General features: G+C 38.6%; 1 protein-coding gene across 1 annotated transcript in view; it reads right to left on the bottom strand.

Moving 5' to 3' along the window:
• Window positions 1-22,747, bottom strand: part of SHB (SH2 domain containing adaptor protein B) — a 142,197-nt gene that overhangs the window by 19,612 nt on the left and 99,838 nt on the right. Inside the window, exon 5 of the mRNA XM_088129830.1 lies at window positions 20,240-20,359. Coding sequence (XP_087985956.1) covers window positions 20,240-20,359 — 120 coding nt within the window. The remainder of the gene's footprint in view (window positions 1-20,239; window positions 20,360-22,747) is intronic.

Here is a 22,747-nt window from a genome sequence, read left to right as displayed (position 1 = left end):
TGGATCTATGAGGCTCTAAAGCAGTGTTTCTCAACCTTGGCAATTTTAAGATATGTGGACTTCAACTCCCAGAATTCCCTAGCCAGCCATGCTGGCTGGGAAATTCTGGGAGTTGAAGTCCACGTATCTTAAAATTGCTCAGGTTGAGAAACACTGCTCTAGAGCAATGACATTTTTCAGCCAGAAAGACAACATCCCTATTTTGAATTTTTACAAAGTACAGTAATTAATTGGTTGAAATCTTACATTACAATATCCTAATCAGGAACTGTTTACATTCTGAAAGGAATGACTTATTCTGAAGAACATTTGAAACAAGTTAAAGTAATGACTTGCTATCTATCATTATATTTCAAAAGCTCTTTCAGTTTCCAAGGACAGGGATACATACATTTTGGGGGTGCCACAAAAAAAAATCATTTATATTTAATTAAAATTAAATAGTTAATATAATAATTCTCCAGTCATACCTTTTATACATCTCCCTATTGCATTCACAACTATAATTTGGTAACAACTCTGGAGATCTCTTAGTGCACATTCCATGACTGTGGGGCGTCACACGGGGCCCTGGGACCTCAAGTTACGTACTACTGTCTAGGACTTTCAGTGTTTCATATTTAATGCCCTGCTTCTGCTCTTTCAGTTTTGTTAAGTCTTTTCCTTTTGTAAACTTGGGCTTGTTTTGTTAGTTCTTACATGTTTTTCTTTGCTCGGGATGGGTGCCAGAATGATCCAACAGCTGCATTCAGAATCTGAATCTCTCCATAGTTTAATCAACTACAGTCAGAAAATGGTAGATCACACTTCCAGGAATTTGTATGCAAACACTTCAGCTGACTTTGGGCAGCTTGGAAAACGCAATTTGCAAAGGTCAGTTTTCATCTTTTTGTAATTTGAGCTTCAGATAGCAAAACCTCTCAGGGCTGGTATTCTATCAATTTCTTGACAATTGATTTCCACAGGGTGGTTTCTTTCTCTTCCTAAATTAAATTTACATCTTTGTCCTTTCCAAATACAATTGATTTATGTACCAATAGACAACAAAATATCTTATGTTTTATCATTTAGACCACAATAATATGCCTATTTAATTCCAGGTGTCTATAGCCTGGCTGCTGGAAAAAGTCTAAAATTTGTATTTTTTGGTATAAAACTTATATGGCCACCCATCTTAGATCCAATAATCCTAAGCAGCTCACAACAGGCAATAACAACAGAAAGTAAACAATTCTCACAAAACCCTTACAAACAACACATCAGACTTCCCCCCGTGGTGACACTGCATCCCATTAAGTCCATATCTGCTGGGCTCGCTTCCATCCTAGCTCGGTGGTTGGGGGAAGAGCCAGGTCTTGACTACCTCCCAGAAGGCTGTTCGAAAGGGCTGGGGCAGCTACAGAAAAGGCCCACTGCTGAGGTCCCACCAGATGACAACATTTAAGAGGAGGGCAGATACTCTCAAGGAGAGGTGTTCTTGCAAATAACCTGGCCCTGTGCTACACAAGGCTTTAAAGGTGATAATCAGCACCTTGAATTTTATAGTCTTCATAATAACATTTTAACTTTTCCTTAAAAGCTATCAACAATGCATGGACAGCAGCTATTCCCTCTGTGTTTAATAGCTTGATAGCTTTACGCATTTTAATGAGGAACTGATTTTTCAGTGGTTTCCACACAGGCTGCCATATTCTCCCCTTTCAGTTGATAAAGCCATACCATTAACTGCTAACATTTTAAATTTTGGTTTGCTGAGAAAAGGTATTAAGTTTAAGAGGAATTTCTTGCTGACAATGCAAAAATGAGTCATGAATACAGACGAATCCTTTATCAAGTGGCAATTTGCCATATTACATATAGAATTTTGAATGCCCGTGTATCAAAATACCCAAAGGTAAGGAGAACACAGATGAACAATCCATATTCCATCCATTTCTAACAACTTGCCAAGTCCAGAAGAATACACGACTGGGATCTGAATCCAGGCCTTTCTGTCTTGTAAGTTTATATCTAAAACATTACACACTGCATACCAGGTAGCAAGTTTTGTATTATAATTGTTATAATACTGCAATAGAAATGCATTAAGTGCTGAAAGATAAACTCCAAAAAGTAAACTTCCTAGATGCAAGCCCAAAATATCCATCCACAGAGGAGGCTCTCTGTTGCTCCTGTACTTGAAAGCTTTGGGATAGCTTCCTTCCTATCAGAAAGGATCAGTAACTCTGAGAAAGACACAGAGAGTGGCTTTCTCGAGAATGGGCGATCTGTTATGTGCTTGAAAAGGAAAATCTGTCTTGGATGAAGTGTACCTACAATTCGAATTCACAACTGGGACACAGCTAAAAGTAGAAGTTAAGAAACAACAGAGACAAATAGTTTGTTCGGATTGATAAGTGAGTAAAAGGGATCTTGATGCTCTGGGTATCATTTTCTACTCTTTAAAATCTTGCTTTGAAAATTGTAAAATGATAGAGCAGCTTAATTGTCCTCCGGTATTCAAACTTCCTTTATGAGCATAGCGTTGAAATGGATATATAACAAGCTAACTTCAGTTTCCTTTATTTACGGGTTGGATTATTTATGCCCATCCCATAAATAACCCTGCCATTTTCAGAGCATATTAATTAAAACACCCAAAGAGCAATTGCAGGCATTTAACATCATTTTCATTAAGCTGTTTCCATGGTGCTGCATTTATTACTCTTATTCCTAAGTGAAATAATCTTGCCGAAAAAGAAATCTATTAGCTTGGAATGAATAACTGCAAACTGTGACACTTGACTAGACAACACTGAGAAGAAATTCAATAAATTGCCGCTTTGGGAATTTGTTCTAATGAACTGCAAAGGCTGGCAGGCTAGTGCACTAATACAATTGCCAGGGGGGGGGGCGGGGAGATAACAACAAGCTGTGGTACAGGGTTATCCTCAGAAGCTAAAAGAAGATTTATGTTTTCTGACTGTAGAGGAGGCCTGCACTATTTTTGATCTCATCGAACCAAATGCAACCACCAGTTATGTGGTAGTGGCTTGGTAAATGTGTGATAACACCTCTAATTTTGCACTTTCAGGCAACTGGTCACAGCCACAAAGTTGATTAGACCTCCTGTGGTCCACCATGCAACACTACTGGGTCAGAAGTTGGTATTCCTGCTAGCCATGTTGCGCTTCAGCCCTCACTGTAATGGACTTGTGCCCAAGTCAGAATAGCAATGTATGCATTTTTTACAAATACCACTACCTTGCTTTTCCATGAGGAAGTGCTTAAGGGTGCAATTAAAGCCATAAAATCTATCCAGACTTAAATTGTGTTCTCATGACTTCTCTGCAAAGGGTACCAATACAAACAAGTACGGTGTACAGTGTTTTTCAAGCTTTGCAACTGTAAGATGTTGGAGTCCACACATTTAAAGTTGCCAAATTTGAAAAACACTGGTGTATGACAAAACAAGGGAAATATCATACACTTATTCATTGAAATAAGCTATGGAAGCCTATTCTCCAGCCTACTTTCCCTAAAAAGCACATCGTTTATTTAAAATGTTAATATTTATCTGCACAGAGGCAGCAAAATAAATAAATACATTTAATAAATAAATAAATACAAAATAAATAAATACAATACCAAATACTTTCACACCAACATGCTAAAAGTACCTAGGGTAAATTTCAGTTTTTTTTTTTTTTAAGGCCAATGAAAAGAAAAGATAGAAGAGGAAAAATGGGGATTGTGGGAGATTGTAGAATGTGGCTACCATGTAAAATTAGGAAGCCTGAGTAAAACAGATTATTTTCAAAACCCAATAAAAAATGAATTGCCTTTAACCTCCTCAGTGTGATAGATCATATGAAAGCATTAAAAACTATGAGAATTATTTCCACAATTCCAGGCACATGTAGACATAATCAAGACCAAATGGGGTGCCTACTTGAATCTGGGCAGGTACGTCTGGAGCAGGGAAATGGATTGGGAGAACATTATTTCAGATTATTCTGAGGCTAGACCTGAATCTACAGGAGCTTAGTGAGCATATGTACGGATCCCCAACTCCAGGAGATTATTTCCAACTTCCTTAATTATGACCATCACTTCTGACATTTAATCTATACATTTGGTCATTCAAGAACCATATTTGTAAGGATATGAACCCAGTGTTATACTGGAACAAACTATAGGTAGTCCTTGTTTAGCTACTACAATTGGGACCAGCATCGTGGTCATTAAGTGAAGCAGTTGCTAAATGAAATAGCAAATGTGCTTATGATCTTACTTCAGCTTTCCTTTGCTCACAGACCTGTGAAGGTCGTAAATGCAAGGACTGGTTGCAAAATTACTTTTTCATCACCGTCATAACTGTGAACAGTCACTAAATGAGTCAGTTGCTAAACGAGGACTACCTGTATTACACATGCATGCATGTGTGAATTTATGTGTGGAAGATAGATGGGCAAAAAAGGTATTGATTTAACAGGAAGCCGAATATCTAGCAGCCTTTCCCAATCTAGTGTTGGCAAATGTGGTAGGTCTACAAACTCCTGACATGGTCACAGGCAAGACTCTATAACAATGGGCATTATAGAGTGAAACTGGGAAAGAGCTCTAGAAACTCTGGTTCTGCATAAGCTTACTAACCCCACTCTCAAAAGCCACAGATATCGCTAGGCTATTATGATCACCTTGCCTTATGTATAAGGATTGCCTAGTTTCTGATATCAGGTAGCAAGATCTATTCTAAAAATTATGCATGGACCTTCTGATTAAATTTCAGTAATATGTAACTGCTATTCAACTGAAGTGAGCATTGCAGGAAAGGAAGGACATTTTCTAAAAGGAAAATTTCCTGCGTCCTCTGTGTCCATAATTAACATAACATTTGGTCTTTGGAGGGCTTTGAGAACTCTTTGTGCAGCAATGCAGAGAAGAGTATCTGCAATTAAATTTATTTATTTATATTTCAAATTTAGTCACCACCCATCTCACTCAATGAGCAACTCTGAGCAGTTTACAATAAATAAGAATAAAACCCAATTAAAATACAATAAAAACAGTAATCAAAAATAAATAAGATAATCCAAGGGATAAATGGTATAAATAAATACCATCTCTGTGAGTGCCTTCAGGGTGCCAACCAACCCCAGGGTTGGTTACCTCTCCTTGAGCCCCATGAGAGCTGGCAGAGCCAGGTCTTTACCCCTTTCCAGAGGGCCAGGAGAGTGGGGGCCCACCTCACCTCTGTGGGGAGAGTGTTCCATAGGGTGGGAGCAACGGCAGAGAAGGCTGTCTTCCTGGAACCCGCTAAGTGACATTCCTTAATCGATGGGGTCCATAACATACCTTCCCTGCCTACCTGAGTGGGACAGGTCAATGTAATGGGGATGAAACAGCCCCTCTTTATTCAAAGACAAAGATAATGGTCTTTGCCAAAAGCCTAAGTTGCATAACTGGTCCTTTAGTGGACACAAGAGAGAACAGGTAAAATGTTTTAAGTATCTTGGAGTGCTATTCCACTTTTCTGGGAACACGAAAGCCGAAATGGAACATGTAGCGCTGGGAACTCAGCAGCTGTTCTGAAATTCTTTCACACAAAAGGAGATGCTGGTACCTGCTGCCATCAAAATATTTCTGGAAAAATCCCTGCCACAGCTGTTTAATGGGGCACACCTTGGCTCTTATCCAATTATTGACTACTCAAATTGGTGCAAACTAACAGCAGTTTTCCACCTAGATGTATCCCAAGTCAGACTTCCAAGGGGCAAAAACAAGATCTGGGCTACTAACTGCCAACTACTACTTGAAGAATAATTTCTTCCCCATGGGTTTGGTCTCGCATGTGTTTCTTGATAACTTTCAATCCAGATGGAAGCCTCTAAAGTTTTGCTCCCTGGTTCTCCCTGAATTTTGAGCAAGCCAAAGTAACACTAAGGTAACAAATTGAGGTTATAGCTTTTCAAAAGAATGAAACTCACAGATGGAGGAAACTAAAAAGTGGTTTACATATCTCTGAGGAGAGCCTGCCAGCCATTGTTCCTTTCTTCTATTTTCCAAATGGAGAGCATTTGCAAAAATTAAATTTGATGTGCTTCCATTGGCAGTCCTACAGGGCAGATTTTGAAATATCCCTTCTAAGGAACATATTACCTTGTGTGGATTAGGAATGATAGAAAATGCTGCTTGTGTTTTCCTCTACTGCACTAAATATTTTACACCTTTCCTCTTGCATTTTCCAAGTTGATTAGAGCAATTTTATGTTCCCCTACTGCTGTCAAACAAAGAAAAAATGACTTCATTAAATAGAATGTGGCAAAATTCTGTGTGATGGCATGCCGAGTCTGGCACAAGATAATATCTAGTTCACCTCTGTGAATTGGCCGTTTGACAGCTGCTCACAATGTAATTTTTATCTTTTCTGTCATATAGTATTTTTTTAAACTGTAAATGTGTATGTGTGTGTATATACAGCTTTGATTATGCTGGTATATTTTTTAGTAAGTGATTTACTGTTTTTATATTATCACTTAATACTGTTACACATACTACCTGGTTGGCCTTTGGCTGTAATAAAGTAAACATGGAACTTGCTGTAATGTGCTGGGTTAATAGCGATGGAATCACATGGTTTTTTTAAAGTACCATAATTATCTGAAAGGAAGATCACCATGAATTTAAGAGAATGCCTACTCTCAAAAGGAAGAGAAACAGAGAAAAAAAAAATTAAATCCTCTGCTTCTCTACCTCGTTGAACTACGGTTGCTGAGATCAGTCCTGGAGTTGCACCACATTCCCCCAGCCAAAATGTGCATGTGATAATGTCAGCCCCACCTGGTAGACCAGGCCATGAAATCAACTCCACAGAATGGTTAAAACTACATGTAGTCCTTGGTTAACAACCACTCATTCAGCGACCGTTTGAAGTTTTGACAGCGCTGAATGAGGAGACTTATGGCTGGTCCTTGAAGCTGTGGCAGTCACAGTATCTTTGTAGTCATGTGACTGCAATTCAGGCACTTGGCAACTGGCTTGTAATTACGACTGTCAAAGCATCCTGCATTCACATGTTCACCATTTGCGACCTTCACTGCCAACTTCCGACACGCAAAGTCAACGGGGAAGCCAGCAGGAGGTCACAAATGGTGATCATGTGATGTCTCACCTAATAACCACAACTGGAACTGCCAGAACTACCACTGTAAATTGGTGCAGTCATGCGATGTTTCACTTTACAACTGCGTTGCTTAGCAATGGAGTTCCTGGTCCCAATTACTGTAGTTAACCAAGGACTACCTCTACCTTTATTGAGACTGGCTATAGCAACAGAATCTTGCAAGTCTGACCATGCTGTACCTTTTCCCCCTTCTTGTATTCCAGTGAATTAGGGAGGTGTCTGACCCGTTTCCAAATATGATCTGTTTGTTGTAGACTTAAAATATGTTTCACCCCACCCCATTCCCCTGGCAATGGATCTTGCATATCTCCATCAAGATCATCTTCCTTACTCTCTACAGATACACCTTTGTATGTATCCACATAGGTATGTGTGCACAATATGTATACCTGCCAGAAGCCACTCTCTCTCCTCCCAAAAGCGGGCAGGGGCAGAACAATAACAACAAATGTAATATACATCTGAACAAGTACAAATGAAAACAAAAAACTGATTGATCCTTATGTATATTCTTTCACACAGAAACATACAAATATACATCCACGGTCCTCTACCTTTTCCTAAGAGAAAGAGAAAAAAGAATAAAAACTATGACGGTGATGAGGCATAGGTTGCTCATCACGCAGGGAAAAGGAAAGATGAAAAATGCATAGAAGTGAGGCAAGGGGGAGAAACAGCTGGATATGGAAGAAAAAAGACAGCTGCCAATATACAGCAGGGTTAAATTCATCAGGCAAGCCGTCCCTCCCACACAAGAGCTAATCTTCCAAGCCACCCGAGCTTTGCAGCAACGATGCCTGAAGGATCTGTACCTCTTCATCAGCTTCTTCTGTTGAGTGTAAGACAACAACACCCCCACCCCATTTGCAGATAATGATTTGGGGAAAAAAATATTGCAGATATAAATCTGACCTGTGGAAGTTGCGGATGCCAATTAAATGTAATCTTCATGCTCAGAGACAGTGTGTTTCTAAATATCCGTCTGGATAGTGACTGTGAAGGGCAGGTTGCTGTAACAGATTTGGTCTGATTAAGGAGGACAGTTTATGCCCTTCCAGTGTGTTGTAAATATTGCAATAAGCAGGTATGAATGACAGAGTATCTATAAATAATTCCCTGCAGTACCACTTGTAACACTAATTACTTAGCCTCCTGCAAGTGGCAGGATATGCTTGCCTGCCAAAAAATGGCTGCACTGAAGGTTTATAATCTGTGCATTTTTCAAGAAAGCCATCTGAGTGCAGAAGACTGGGGGAAATTAATATGCTCTGTCTTGGCTATCGTTTTGGAAAATGTTCACTCACACATCCTCTTCCATCTGTGGAATGCGATCAGGAAATTCACTCCTAATTCATCAGGCTCGATTTACTGATTACAAGAACTTTGCTGGCAACTGCAAACACAGGCTGGAAGGGCATTTCCACAAGGCCGGGCAGAATAGTAGCATTAAATCAGTCATTTCCTGAGTATGGTTTGAAATAGAAGTTGCTGGAACAGTTCTTCAAGAATTCCTACTTAATAGGCTCCGCCTGTGAGTAAGCATCATTGGTCTACTGGATATTGTCATTCTGATGATACGCTGGCAGCCGACTTAAACAAGCTTGGCCTGTGGAAGACTCCTGATGGTATAATCAGTGTTCAGTCAGAGCCACAAAATCACACCAGTTTATAGTCTCTGTGCTGTGAAAAAGAAAAGATCTGAGCATCATTACTGCCAGCCAAATTCCAAAATTTTGGAGAAACGAGAAATTAGAGGTTGTTTGTGTGTGTTTCATTGTTTTTGTGCATGTTGACCTTGGCAGCGTACTACTGGAATTGATTTTGGTTTTTCTGTCATTCTCGCCTATAAAGCCCTTCCTTAATCCTCCTGCTTCCATTTGGAACTGGAATCAAGTCTAAGCAAGTACATATGCTCATTTTATGTTCTAGGTGAAAAACTGAATTATACACATTCAAAACCAACAATGCATGTCTGGTTGTATTCTTGACAAATGAGAAATGATGGAGTAAGAAGGTTAAGAACATCAACTGGAAAACACAGCTCAAATAATATTCCAGTAATCCATCCATTAGGTATCTTTTAGCTGTTCACTATCCCCTTCACACAAGTGGAGTAAATAATGCTGTCTAGAAGTTGGAGTCACTTGCACACCCATGCTTATCTGAGATAAATCAAATTAAAAAATCAAGTTGACAAGTGAGGACTTACACGCTTGAATGTAATTAGAAATCAGAAATGTAGAAATTATTCCCTGAATATAAAAAGCTTGCACATCAGGGAGAAGATCATGAGTTTGTTGCAAACAAATCATGCCAGATTAATCATATCTCCTTTGATAGAGTTACTAGCTTAGTTGATCAAGGCAATGCTGTAGATACGAGATATAGTGCAGGACCTCAGCAAAACCTTTGACAGAGTGCCTAATTATAATCTCCTTAATAAAATGGTAAAATATAAGCTAGATGATACTACTGTTTAATGGACTCAGTTGGCTGAATCATTGTACCCAAGAGTGAACATTAATGGCTCCACTTCAGCTTGGAGTGAAGTACTGAATGGATTCTAGGCCCCATGTTGTTCAATATTTTTATCAGTGACTAGATGGGGAATTGAGGGAACACTTAAAAGTTTGCAGATGACACAAAACTGGGAGGCGTAGCTCATACTTTACATGAAACAGAAGATTCAAAAAGATCTAGACAAGCTCAGCAGTGGGCTGAAAAGAATAGGATGGAATTTAGCAGGGCAAAATATGAAGTTTTGCATCTGGATAGGAAATTTTAAGGCATAAGTACAGGATGAGGGAGACCTGGCTTGGCATGGTACATGCAAATGGAATATGAGTGTCCTTGCTGACCCCAAATTAAACATGATCCAGCAATGTGGTACAGCTGCTAAAAAAGGCAAATGCTATCTTGGAGTGCATTATCAGGAGCACAACATCCATATCACGAGGAGTAATTGTTCCACTCTGCTCTGCCTTGGTCAGATCTCATTGGACTACTGCGTCCAGGACCATGACAAATGGAAGAAGTTCAGAGCAGGGCTACCGAGATGGTGAAGAGTCTGGAAACCAAGCCCTAGGAGGAACAATGACATTATTTGGGCATGTTTAGACTGCAGAAAAGACAAGTAAGGGGATATGCTTTAGCAATCTTTATTCTGAAGGGCTGTCACACAGAAGAGGAAGTAGACTTATTCTTTATTGCCCCAGACAGCAGTAGCAGAACCAGCGGGTTAAAATTACAAGGAAGGAGGTTCAGGCTAGGCATCAAGAGAAATTTGCTGACTGTATGTGCAGTCAGCCAGTGGAACAGACTTCCACCTGACATGATGAGTTCTCTTTTGCTAGAGGTTTTCAGAGGTTGGATAGCTGTCTGCCAGAGATGCTCTAGGGCAGGGTTCCTCAACCTTGGCAATTTTAAGATGGGTGGACTTCAACTTCCAGAATTCCCCAAGGCTGGCTGGGAGTTGAAGTCTACCCGTCTTAAAGTTGCCAAGGTTGAGGAACCCTGCTCTAGGGGATCCTGCACTGATCAGGGAATTCAGCTAGGTAATTGCTGTGATCACTTCTGATTCTAAATTCTCTTCAACAAAGTAGGTCTCCAAGTAAACAGAAAGTTTATTTTTAAGATGGAATGATCAACACAGAAATATTAATCTATAACCTGAAATAATATGTTCTTGGAAAAGCTTTAGCATTTTGCTCTGTTAAACATCTGTCCAAGGCAGATGAAAGATGATTTCGGTACACAAACTATTTATAACCTCTCTCACTCTAGTCAAGGAAAAGGAAACACGTAAGATCTCCCTACCTTTAACAATATGATAATCTATCAGTGATCTTAAAGTTATTCTTTTCTTCATCATCCCTTCTAATTGAAACCAACTAGAATGTTGTTGTATTAGTAGGCAGCAAAAGTCATTCCTACCTGTCCCCTGATTTTTCTGCCAAAATAACATGATTGTTGTACCCAGATCTTTTGATAAAATGTAAATATATGAAAGGGACATTCTGAATTAAACTGACACAACCATTCAGGGAAAAAGGATGGCTTTTCTTAAGATCACAACCCTTCTTCAAAAATGAAACCTTTCTAGAAGATTACTGGAGCAGAATTCAGCTTAGCTAGCCTGATACAGAAAAATGACTGAAGGAAATGCAATTGACCTGTGCTATACATGGAGGTCAAAGCCAGACAGCTCAGCCTGAGTCTCTGACCTTGTAAGTTTGTTCTGTAGTTCTATTATCTACTTCATACATTGCAAACAAATTGGAAGCAGGCAGTGCCTTTCCATTACCTTGCTTATTTACTACTATAAAGGCTTTGGTCAGCTGATAGAGTGTTTTAATGAAGAAAATTGTGTTGTTCTTCAGAACTCAAACACTGCAAATCAAGATTTATAGTCAGTTGTTCTTGAAGAGAATAGAATGCAGCTGCCACTGGGAAGAAAAAAATAAACTCTCTTTGTGTAACATAAATCAAGAGAGAAAGCATAGACTGCACTGTATGTCCTGAAATTGCCACAGCTGATTCTTTGTGCCTATAGCCAAATAACAAACTTGTCAATGGAGAAAGAAAAGGACATTCCAAAGGAAAGATGCCTTGCATAGAAACAGGAAAGAATATAGAAAGGGAATGTCATTCCAAAATTCTGATATTTGCAATAAAGTTTGCCATGCTTCTGAAGAATCCAAAACAGGATATATTTTTCATGATTCTGTATTCCATGATATCCCAGATAAGTTCTGTTTCCAATAATTTCCTGCTAGTTTCTTAAAGTTGACAGTATTATCCTTTATATTACTCAACTATAATTTCTTACTTCTGTTTTCCTAGAAACTGTTTTGTGCTTATGAAAGATGAAATTACTTCTACCACAACAATTCTGTGGTTTCAAAATCATTAATGTTATAAATCCTATTCAGTGGGTACATGTATAGTAATTTTTCCAAATTATTTTGTTTTATTCAAAAATTCAGGCAAAATCAATTACATTATTTCTAGAATTTCTTGTAGGGAATCAAATCAGCAACATTACAAGTGTTCTTTAGGAAAGGGTAGGGAATGGTGTAGGGAATGCTGCTTGCTTACAAAGCAAGTTGCTTTTTTTCAGAACCAAGACTTAATATTCTTATATGACAACCATATCCCTATCTTCTCAGATTAAGTCCTATTGAGTTTAATATGACCTACATTTGCATAAGTGCAAATAGGCAGCATCTAGCTAACCCTGGCTGATGTTGAAAAGCTGAGCAGAGTCAGACCTGTTGGTAACTAAGATGGAAGAACATAAGGGAAACCAAGGCTGTATGCTGAACTAGGAAGTTGAAGCAACACTCTGAAGGAAGGTCATGGCAAACTACTTCCTAACTGTTGCCAAGAAAACTCTAGTGACTTTTCATGAGTTGAGGTCAAGAAAGAGTATATCTTGTGAATGACTATAGGACTGCCACCCAAATTGCTGTAATAGCAGATTTTTAAAAATCACCTTTAGTCATAAAGAGTAAATTATGAAATGATGCAATTCAACAGAACAGAGATGCCTACTGTCAGCGACATGTTTCATTATGAGGAAGCTGCATATACCTTTACTTTAAGCATTGTTAAAAAATGAATACATCAACTTGCCATTCCTGTTCTGGGAATGCAAAATCCATTTGTTTTGATGTACAAGCTAAGCAAAAGTTTATAGGCTATTTTTTTAGCTTAGTTGTCCTGGGGCAAATGAACCAAATCATGCTGTGTGGAGAAACGGGAGGAAACACTGAGCAGACAATTGCCTATCAGCCCCTCTGAAAACAATTTAGATCAAAACACTTGCCTAATCTCTATTTGTCAGAATCTGCTGTCAGAAATGGACCTGAGAAAGAAGATTGCAAATGTTAGTACTGGTGCTTGGACTTTAAAATGTTTCCACTTCTGTGAGAAATAAGCATCTTTCAGTCCCAACCCTATGCACTCCTACCCTCCTATTCTGGTATTGTTCCTGCTATCACCAGCAGCTATGTTACCAGCTTAGAAGACTGGAGGATTAGTGAAATTCACTTCTTTAATAATGGGAAGAAGATTTAATTCCACGTCTATTCATTTGAGAGTGGATACATCAAAAATTCTGACACAGCTGTCAGTTTCAAGTATAAAACTCTGAACTCTTGGTGGGAGCAAATATTACAGGCATATTCCTGTAGGTTCTCTTAAACAAAAGGAATAAGTACTAAAAGTGTTTTAAAATTATCACAGGAAAATTGCTCTAAGTCTTAACTGCTAGTGCAGATCTTTGAACTGTCCTCTCTCTCAACTCCATAGGATTTTGCAATTGTATTGCCAGTACAGTCATCATCAGAGCTTAATTCTACTTAAGAGAACAAAGCCAAATGTGTCTGCAATCCAAAAAACAAATATGTTCTGGGAGAGGAGAAATAAAGACCTGAAACACTGCTACTTCTTCTTTATAAAGTACATCAGAATATATGGCATGCTAAGCATTTAATAAGAAAGAGCTTCCTATCTTGAGAAACAGACAGGGAAGCCAGAATTCTACCCCTTACTTCATTTAAGAATAAAGATCAGTCAACCAGATGTGTTGTGGCTATAATAGAGACTGGGAATTCTGGGAATGTTAGTTTAGTACACCTGGGTCCACAAGATTGGAGAAATTTAATTTAGGAGTTCAGTACATGCAGGGATTTGGTGACACTACCCAAGAGTTAATGAACAACTTTTCACATACATCTTCTCTTGAAAGAAAAAGAAATTGGAGAATGATACGCATAACACCTGATGTACAGACTATTTTATAGTTGGTAAGTTATGGAGCAGTGCTTTCGTGCAAACGCTTAATCTTATTTCTACTGGAAGGATATTTGCATTCCTACAACACAGCCAGTTAAAAGGCCTTCCTGCACAGATTCAAGTAGACTACAATACTGCACGACTCATTCTCCAACCTATAACAGGATAAAAGTAAAATATCCTTCAAAATGAGCTTGGTAACTTTATGGACACATTTATAGATTTTTCTTCTAATGCTTTTTTCTGCACTCCACAGGATTTGCTTTGGTACATTAAATGCTAAGAGTGGGATAACACAGTTTGCTTCCCAACCCCTCTTGTCCCAAAAGTGTATCTTCCTTCTAAGATAGCATACCTTGCACATTTCAATTCCACTGGTCTGAAAGACCAGCCAGCCTCCCTCTACCCTTTCAGCTGTTGTTGACATTCCAGTAGCCCAAGAGACTCCTACCTAAAATGCAATACTACAAAAATCATGTAGTAAAACAATCAGAGGGCTTAGTGGTGCAACAGCAGGGAACATGATGGATTTGTTTATGACTCAACATTTCTTCATGTGCTTGGGCTAAGAGTCACAGACCACCAGAGGAGAGTTTGTCACACTTGAGGGCATCTCTAAAATTCAGTGGAAAAGCCTGAATTCCTTTTGTTCTAGGCTGACAACTTTAGTGAAAATCACTTGATGTTTTGTTTTGTTCTGGCAGTTTTTTTTTAAAGAAATAATTCACCAGTATCACAAACCATCCTCCATTTAATTAGGCATTACTAAAGACCAAACTAGGCTCATGCAACCTGTGATCCATCCAGCCAATGGGAATCCACTCTATGTGTATGGTAGCCCATTAGGGTTCATCAAGTCTTCTGGATTTGCTGTCTGCCTGGAACTGTTCAGAATTTAGATCATACGTTGTATTTGACTTAGTAGTGCACAGACCAGGATTAAATCCTGCAGTGCTTTTCAATAACCTTTAATTTATAATTTACACTTACAGGATTGGGTTATTTAAATAACCAAAGTACATCAACTATTCATGCAATACATTTTTTTCTTCCAGAAAGATCACATGCAATTGACAGATGAACACCACCATCTTAATGCTGCCCCACCACTTCAATGTACTACTTTTTGGTTTAGCTCTATTTATTATTAGCTTATTGGGTTTGATTTTGAGGCTGCCCAACCCCTTAATGACTCTGGGTGGCTCACAATCAAAAAAGAAATAACACATCTCAGAAGAAAATGCAACCGAATGGAAGGCTAACTCAATTCTAAAAGAAATAAAACTGTAGGGATTCCCAAGGCCTGGGAAAACAACGACGTTTTTAATAGTTCCCTGAAAGTCATTAAGGTGGGAGCTAATATCTCTGGGGAGATATCATTCCTTAGGGCAGGTGTCACAACAGAGAAGGCATGCTTCCTGGATCCTGCAAGATGACATTGTTTAATTGACAGGACCCAAAGTGTGCCCACTCTGCCTAACCTCAATGGACGGGCAGAAACATTTGGAGACCAGTGATCCCTCAAATAGTCAGGCCCTATGCCATGAAGGGCTTTATAGGTAATAATCAGCACCTTGAACTACACCTGGAAGCTAACTAGTGCAGTTGACTAAGCCCTGGGGACACATACTGTGACCCACTCATCATTGCCTATGCTGCTGCATTCTGGATCTGCTGTAGCTTCTGGGTGGTTTTCAAGGGAAGTCCCATGCACAGCACATTATAGTAATCCATTTGTCAGGTGACCAAGGTGTGAGTGACTGTCTGAAGGGCTTCCCAGTCTAGAAATGGGTGCAAGTGGAACACAAAGTTAACCTGTGCAAAGGCCCTCTTAACCACAGATGCTACCTGCTCTTCAAACAGGAGCTATGAGTCCAAGATGACCCCCAGATTGTGCAACCCCATCAAAGCCTAAAGATGGAATATTCCCAGAACAAACCTAGATACTTAGTCTTGTCAGGATTGTACCTGAGTCTGTTCCTCCCCATCCAGGCTCACCCAGCCTCCAGACAGTGGAGCAGGACTTTGATAGCATTACTTGGTCAGTCCAAGGTCAAGATGTACAATTTGATATCATCAGCACATCGATGATACATGACCTCAAACTGATGGATGACTTCGCCCAGCAGTTTCATGCGGATGTTAAACAAGAAGGAAGAAAGTGTTGAACCTTGCAGCAGTCCACAAGTGAGGGGTCATGGGTGCAATCTCTTCTCCACACCCCACCAATATTGACTGAAACAGGCCACAGAGAAAGGAGGAGAACCATTGCAGATGGGACCTCCCACTTCCAACACCCAAAGCTGGCCCAAAAGGATACTATCAACAGTACTGAAAGCCACTGAGAGATCAAGGAGCACCAGGATGGATGCACTAGCACCACTCCGGCTTTGCCGCAGGTCATTAACAAATGCAACCAATGCTACCTCTGTACTGTACCCTGGCCTGAAACCTGACTGGAATGGGTCCAGATAAACTGATAATCAGATAATTTGATTCTCAATTAATACAGTTCCATCCTAAGTGTAAAGAATATAATTAAGAACATCAGTTTTAAATATATTGGTCCTTCTTGTATGCAATAAATAAATAAATAAATTGCATATATGTAACTTTTTATCTTTGTGTATTTCAGAAAATTAATGAAAAGAAATCTTAAATATATGTGACATATAAACTTGCATTGCCAATAAGCAAAAACTACTTTTACCAGTTGGAACAGAACAGCTGCTTTGGCATTCAACTATAGGTTCACTAGGAGATGGGCTCAGACACCTGGTAATTTGCTAGCTCGACCTGGGCAATCAGAGATGGGGCATATTGTTTAACTGGGCACAGCAACAATCTCGCCTAAGAGGTCAGCTTTCTCTGCTTTCTATAAATTTCTGAGACTAATGTTCTAAGTTCTAATGTTCTAATGGCTAAGGACTAAGTTCCTGATTCCCAATGAGGGGAATCAACAGGAACTAATAATAAGAAGCCCAGAAGCTCTCTCTCCAAGTATTTGCTCTGCAGTGAACGCCACATCTGTGCTGAAAGTCTGAGTGCCAACTCAAGCAACTTCTACTAATAGCATGACTAGTGCCACATTGATTTGATTCAGAATTCTGTTTCTGGGAGCATCCTTTTCCCTTGTTTTACCTGTTATTCCTCTGTCTGAGATAAACTCATTGAAGAATTGAGAAACAGAGCCAGATTATTTGAAAAAGAAATTTCTTATTACAACCTTTCTAATGTGTAAAATTGCACAGCTACCTTTTGTGTTTTCAAAATGTTCATAAGGTTTTATTAACTTCTGTACTCATGGGCTTTGGGGAGGACCTTCTTTTCTATTTTTCCCGGAGATGGGCTACAGGGACAAATATTTGGTAGCTGAAAATTTTCCTGCTGAATAGACTAGAATATGTTGGGAGATTCTACCTGATGGTAGGAGTCTATTGAAATAATCTATTTATTAGGGGAACCCTTGGAAGAAGAGATCAGTCATTAGGGGTAAAATAATTCTCTTCCTGATTTCCTTTTTAAAAGGAGTGCCTAAAATATACTCATTATACAGAGTATATGGTACAGGACATATATAATCTCTTTTGGAAAAATTATTGTACATAATGCTGGCAGATGATGTTTTGTGAAAACTGATGTGATGGCAGAAAAAAGCCTTCAAAACATTATTCTGAAGTGTAAAACTACTGTAAAGCAGCGTGTTGCCTTTTAACTTTCCTAGTCCAGCTGGGAGTGTATTTCATGGTTCTGAACTAGGAAAATATCCACCCTCAAAATGCCCCAGGTTTTAGGTTTCACCCATCCAAACTCTCTTAGATGAAGTGAAGAAAGGACAGGTCAAAGCTATAGATAGCTACTGTTTTAGCAGCACCATATTTCCTCCTCTTCCTTCTAGAACTGAACCCAGGGCTGGTATTGGGAGGTTGAGGCCCACATCCCAGTTTGGGGACTTCCAAAGTCTCCTGGCTCTGTTCCTTCTACCCCTTGTTGTCTCTGGCCATTCACCTGCACTCTACTTTCAAACAGAGAAAAATTCAGAAGACTCATTTATGTTCCACTCTTCATTTATGCCCGGTGTGTGTTTGTGTGTGTGTGTGGGGGGGGGGGAACAATAGTTAATGATGACAATAACAAAGAGGAAATGGATTCTCCCAGAAAGAGAAAGAAATCCCACCAAAGACATCTTGTCTGAGGCCCATCAAGCCAGCAGCTAACCCTTTCCTTACAGTATGCTTCAATGACATTGATTTGAAAGGTCTTGCTTTGATTTATATCTAAGTGAAGTTCACGTTGCACAAAAGTATATGAGTAACACTATTAGTTACTTTAACTTGTGTTATGTACACCAAATGGTTGTGGCTGTCTAGAGCATGGCTGGCTGGGGAATTCTGGGAGTTGAAGTCCACACATTTTAGAGTTGATAAGGTTGGTCTAGAGTCTTAAGCAGAGGATTTTCTTAGCTTGGTATGTGAGATCCCTTTCCTTCGATACAAAGGTCTGGACCACAGAATTATGACCCCTTCCCACAGTTTTTATCTGAATAAGAACATATATAGTGAACAGCTAGCTACTAACCTCAGAAGAGAGAAACCTCAGCCAGAAATAGTGTATTGAGTTTTAAGGGTGTTTTTAGCAAAACAAAAACTTCTTGCTTTTACACTACCCAAACTTTAGCATCAATGCTAACCAAAATAACCTTGAAAAGAATTCTCTCTTTTATGTTCGGAGATGTATGCTTGCATTAAAAAAAAGTGTTAAGAGCTAGAGCTAGAATGTGGCTTTACACTTTAGCTGTGAAGGGAGTTATTGTCTTTGAAAAACATGGTAAGCCAAGATTTTCAAGAGTTTGGGTTCAGTACTGAATAAGAAGTGAGCAGGTACATGTTACTCTAATAACTTATTAGGTGTTCCCAATGGTAGGTGCAAACCCTCCATGGTTTGTTTAGGGCCTCACTAAATACGATTTCCTGTTTGCTTCCAGAGGAATGAGCCAGAGAAAGAAGCTATGGGTCACAAAGGGACCAGTCCTTTGTCCAGCTATAATTGCGGGTGGCAGACATGGGAGCGTCTGCAAGATTCTTGTCCACTGCTAAGCCACGATCCTTGAGAGTTCTGTTGTGGCAAATCAGTCAAATGTATAAATAATAATGTAATGTTGCTTATTGTTGATTAAAAAGAACCCTCCAGGGACTCTAATGCTGACAGTGAGATGATATTGTTGCCTTTCCTCAAATAACTGTTTTTGCTTATCTAAACTACCCCTGAACAAATTTTGGATTGATGTTAATTAGAAAGAAATAATTCCATGACTATGGGAAGAATAAAACTGGTTATTGGCCTAGACCAAGACTTCCTAGAATTTACAACAGATTGATTCAATAAAATATAAGGAGAATGGGATGCTGCATTTTCATTAACACAAAATATAATGCATGCATTCATTTTGTTTTATTTCCTTCTTCAATTTATACAGCTGCCCATGTCACCTAGTGACTCTGGGTGTCTTACAGAACGAATGTTTAAATATTACAATTGTTCCAATTCATATATTTGTAGATACTATTGATTGCGGAAAAAATATTTAAAAATCTGATCTTTTGCATGTTTATTTGGAAATAAATGTTAGTCAATTTAATAGGATTTAATCTCAGGTAAATATATTTATGGCTGCAGTCAAAAATTTGTAGTATTGATTTTTTTAAATGATTACTTACACTTTTTCCTCATTCTTTTTAAGGTAACCATTGATATCTCCCTAAGAACAGAACCCTTTCTATTCCACCCCAATCTCCACTGCTTGTTTTACTTGGAGAAATTTTACGTGGTATTTTACCAGTCAATAAGTCTAATATTTTCATTCACTGTATTCCGTACAATACAATCTCTTTGTGCTTTGTTGGTTTAAATGGTTGTCGAAGCAGGGAAAGAGAAGGAAAAACAAGCAACCCAATCAGTTTATTAAATGTTGAGAGAGAAAAAAAAGATAGAGTTACAGAAACATTTTAATCAACAGCAAGAAGAGATAAAAGGGCCAGATAAATACTAAAAACAAAACAAAGCAAAACAAAACCCCGGTTCTTGTCCCTGGAGCATTACAACCAAATCTCAGAACTGTCATTCAAAGCAATCCAGTCTGACATTTGGAATTCTAAAATTCCTATGGGGCATGGGGAGGCCTTTTTAGTGTCAAGTTGAAGGAATGTGTGGTAGCTGCTACTGCACCCTAAAAATCTGCTTAACATCGTGCCTATAATTTGTTTAAAGTATACTTACTTTAATGAAAGCGAATAGTCATGCTTGCTTGTTTGACTATTCCTCACCAGATAGCTACATTCTTTACACAAGCGCAAGAGGTTTTCTGCATCTGTCCGACTGATTGCTCCATGATACCATCTACAAAAAATACAAACAATGAACACTTAGAATAAATTCACTTTAAAGTTTGAGAGTTTTTTTTAAAGGACACTCTAGTATATCTAAATGGAATTTCAGACGGAAAGGGTTAACTATTAGTAACATCCATAGAACAATATAGGCAACTTTAGTGCTATAACTTTCAATAGGTTGAACATTTCACGTGAGGCAGAAGTGTTAATATGTCAAGTAGAACAATCAGACTACTCATTATCAGCGTAAGTCCTGATCATAGAAGACCACAGGACAATAAGCATTAGTTATTCATTTGGAAATCATGCAGAATAAGGTGACATAACTCTGGATTGTACCATTTTTTTAGATTGTGTGCATGTGTATGGATGTCTCTGTGGTGCATGCATGAGAGACAGACAGACAAAGATTTCTCAAAGTGATGATATAAGTCACTTACATTGGGGATTTGAATAAAAACACCCCAGAATTCCACCTAAGAACATCTACCATCCAGTTCTGCTTCATGTTTAAATCAAATATATATTATCTAAACATATCTGAGGTAACAACTTAGATTGAACTAAAATGCATTGTAGTTTGACTATCCATTAATCTCTTATTTAATTTTACACACATATCAATGACAGAATAGAATACACCAATTGAGGTTTGAGGCAGCAAATCATAATTTTGAGTGCTCCTTCTCTTTTCTATTTCTGCAAACAAAAAACAAGCTCTCCAAGGGCTGAAATAGAACTTTTGCTTCAGGAATATTAATATCCTGTTCATGATGTTTTTTTAAGTAAAGGAGAATTAAAAATGATAGCCCCCAAGTACAGTGCCAAGTGATATGGGCCACTCTACTCCTTTATTCTCTTCCATGGACTCACCCACCCAATTTTCTTCTGGTGACTGGGGGAAAAAAAAGGCAAGCAAAGACAGGAAAGCAAATAAAAACAAGACATTTTTCTGAATTTTAGCAATTTACTACAACAGTTGTATACAATGTTATGAATATTTATTTGGTTTTATCGTTACTTGAGATTTGGTTGAGCTTAATACTGTAAAGGACTGCTTCATGCAGAAGACAGTCTATAAAATACTACTGAAAGAGGAATAAATATGGATGTTAACACATCTAGTTTATAACCAACAAACAAAGCAGATAGTATACTAATTAGTAACAGAAGCTGAACATGAACATTGGATAGAAATGTCAAATCATGTCTACAAAGTATTCTTCTGGAATCCTTTGGAAGTGGTCTGTGCACTCCTGTGTGTGCACGAGTGACTATGAACAATGGAAAAAAAATCCCTTTAATGTGGTTGTGAAGATTCTCCTTCCAGTTGTAAGTACCCCAACACTGGACGACTATTTTCTGCAGAAGCCAGGTATGCCAGAACTTTAGACCTATTTCAGCCATACCTAACTATGGTTATAATGGCTGAGAATTAGGGGTACTGTAGAGCAGCCAACTGGTTTAGGTTATAGAAGGCTGATCTTCTCTGTTAGAGCAAAAGCCTCAAATAAATTCCTCTCAAACAGTAGTTCCATTTCATATATATCCAACGTCTGACACAGACTACAAATGAAAGAACTTCCTTGTTGCAGCAGATCGAACTTCATCTAGTTCAGCTGCCAATCAACTGTCAGTAGTTAATGTTCCTCACTTGATGTCTTCCAACAGTGCTGGAGCTAGAACTCTTAAAATATCCATCCAGATATTCTATATCGGGGGGATACTAGTTCAGGAAGACATTTCCAAACAAGCATAAAGCTGGTAGCCATCCTTGTTGTTTGTTTCCCAGTACCTGCTATTTGGAATTATACCAACTCAATTTATGGTATTTTATTTTCTGTCAAATAACTCTTGATAGGTCTATTCTATGAATTTCTGTATTTCATTTTAAACACTGAGTTAAATACCACCACGACATCTTAAAGCTGGGAATTGGCCAATTATATATTCTGTAAATAAACACTTATGTCAAGCCTAACATACTGCTAATCCACTGGATGACAACTATTCTCTTTTTCATCACTTGAGGGAGAAAGGGTGCTGGGAAATTCTGCCCCCTCCAGCACATATCCCCTCCCCTTTTTTTAAATTTCAATCATCCAGGAATGTTTGCTCATACAGCTCTGAACCCTGGTTATGATTTAGGTTCCTTTATATATATATATATATATATATATATATATATATATATATATTCAACTACATGAAACTGTGTGTTTGTATTGTGAACTGGACTAAACTGTGCCGGTTCTCATAATTTCCCTCAACTATATTAGATGGAAGGCTTGAAGATTTCCGGTTTCATTAAAGTAGACTCTGCTTTGTACACAGTATATCCAGGCAACAATCTCCTCTTGGTGAAAAAAAATGAGAAAAGGTCACTGATACTAAT

Source organism: Python bivittatus, unplaced genomic scaffold (genome assembly GCF_059951505.1).
Source record: "Python bivittatus isolate LINGU-HERP-01145 unplaced genomic scaffold, Pbiv_v1 ctg000850_np1212, whole genome shotgun sequence".
NCBI lineage: Eukaryota > Metazoa > Chordata > Lepidosauria > Squamata > Pythonidae > Python > Python bivittatus.
Note: the sequence above shows the minus strand (reverse complement) of the source record. Positions and strands in the feature narration are given on the sequence as shown.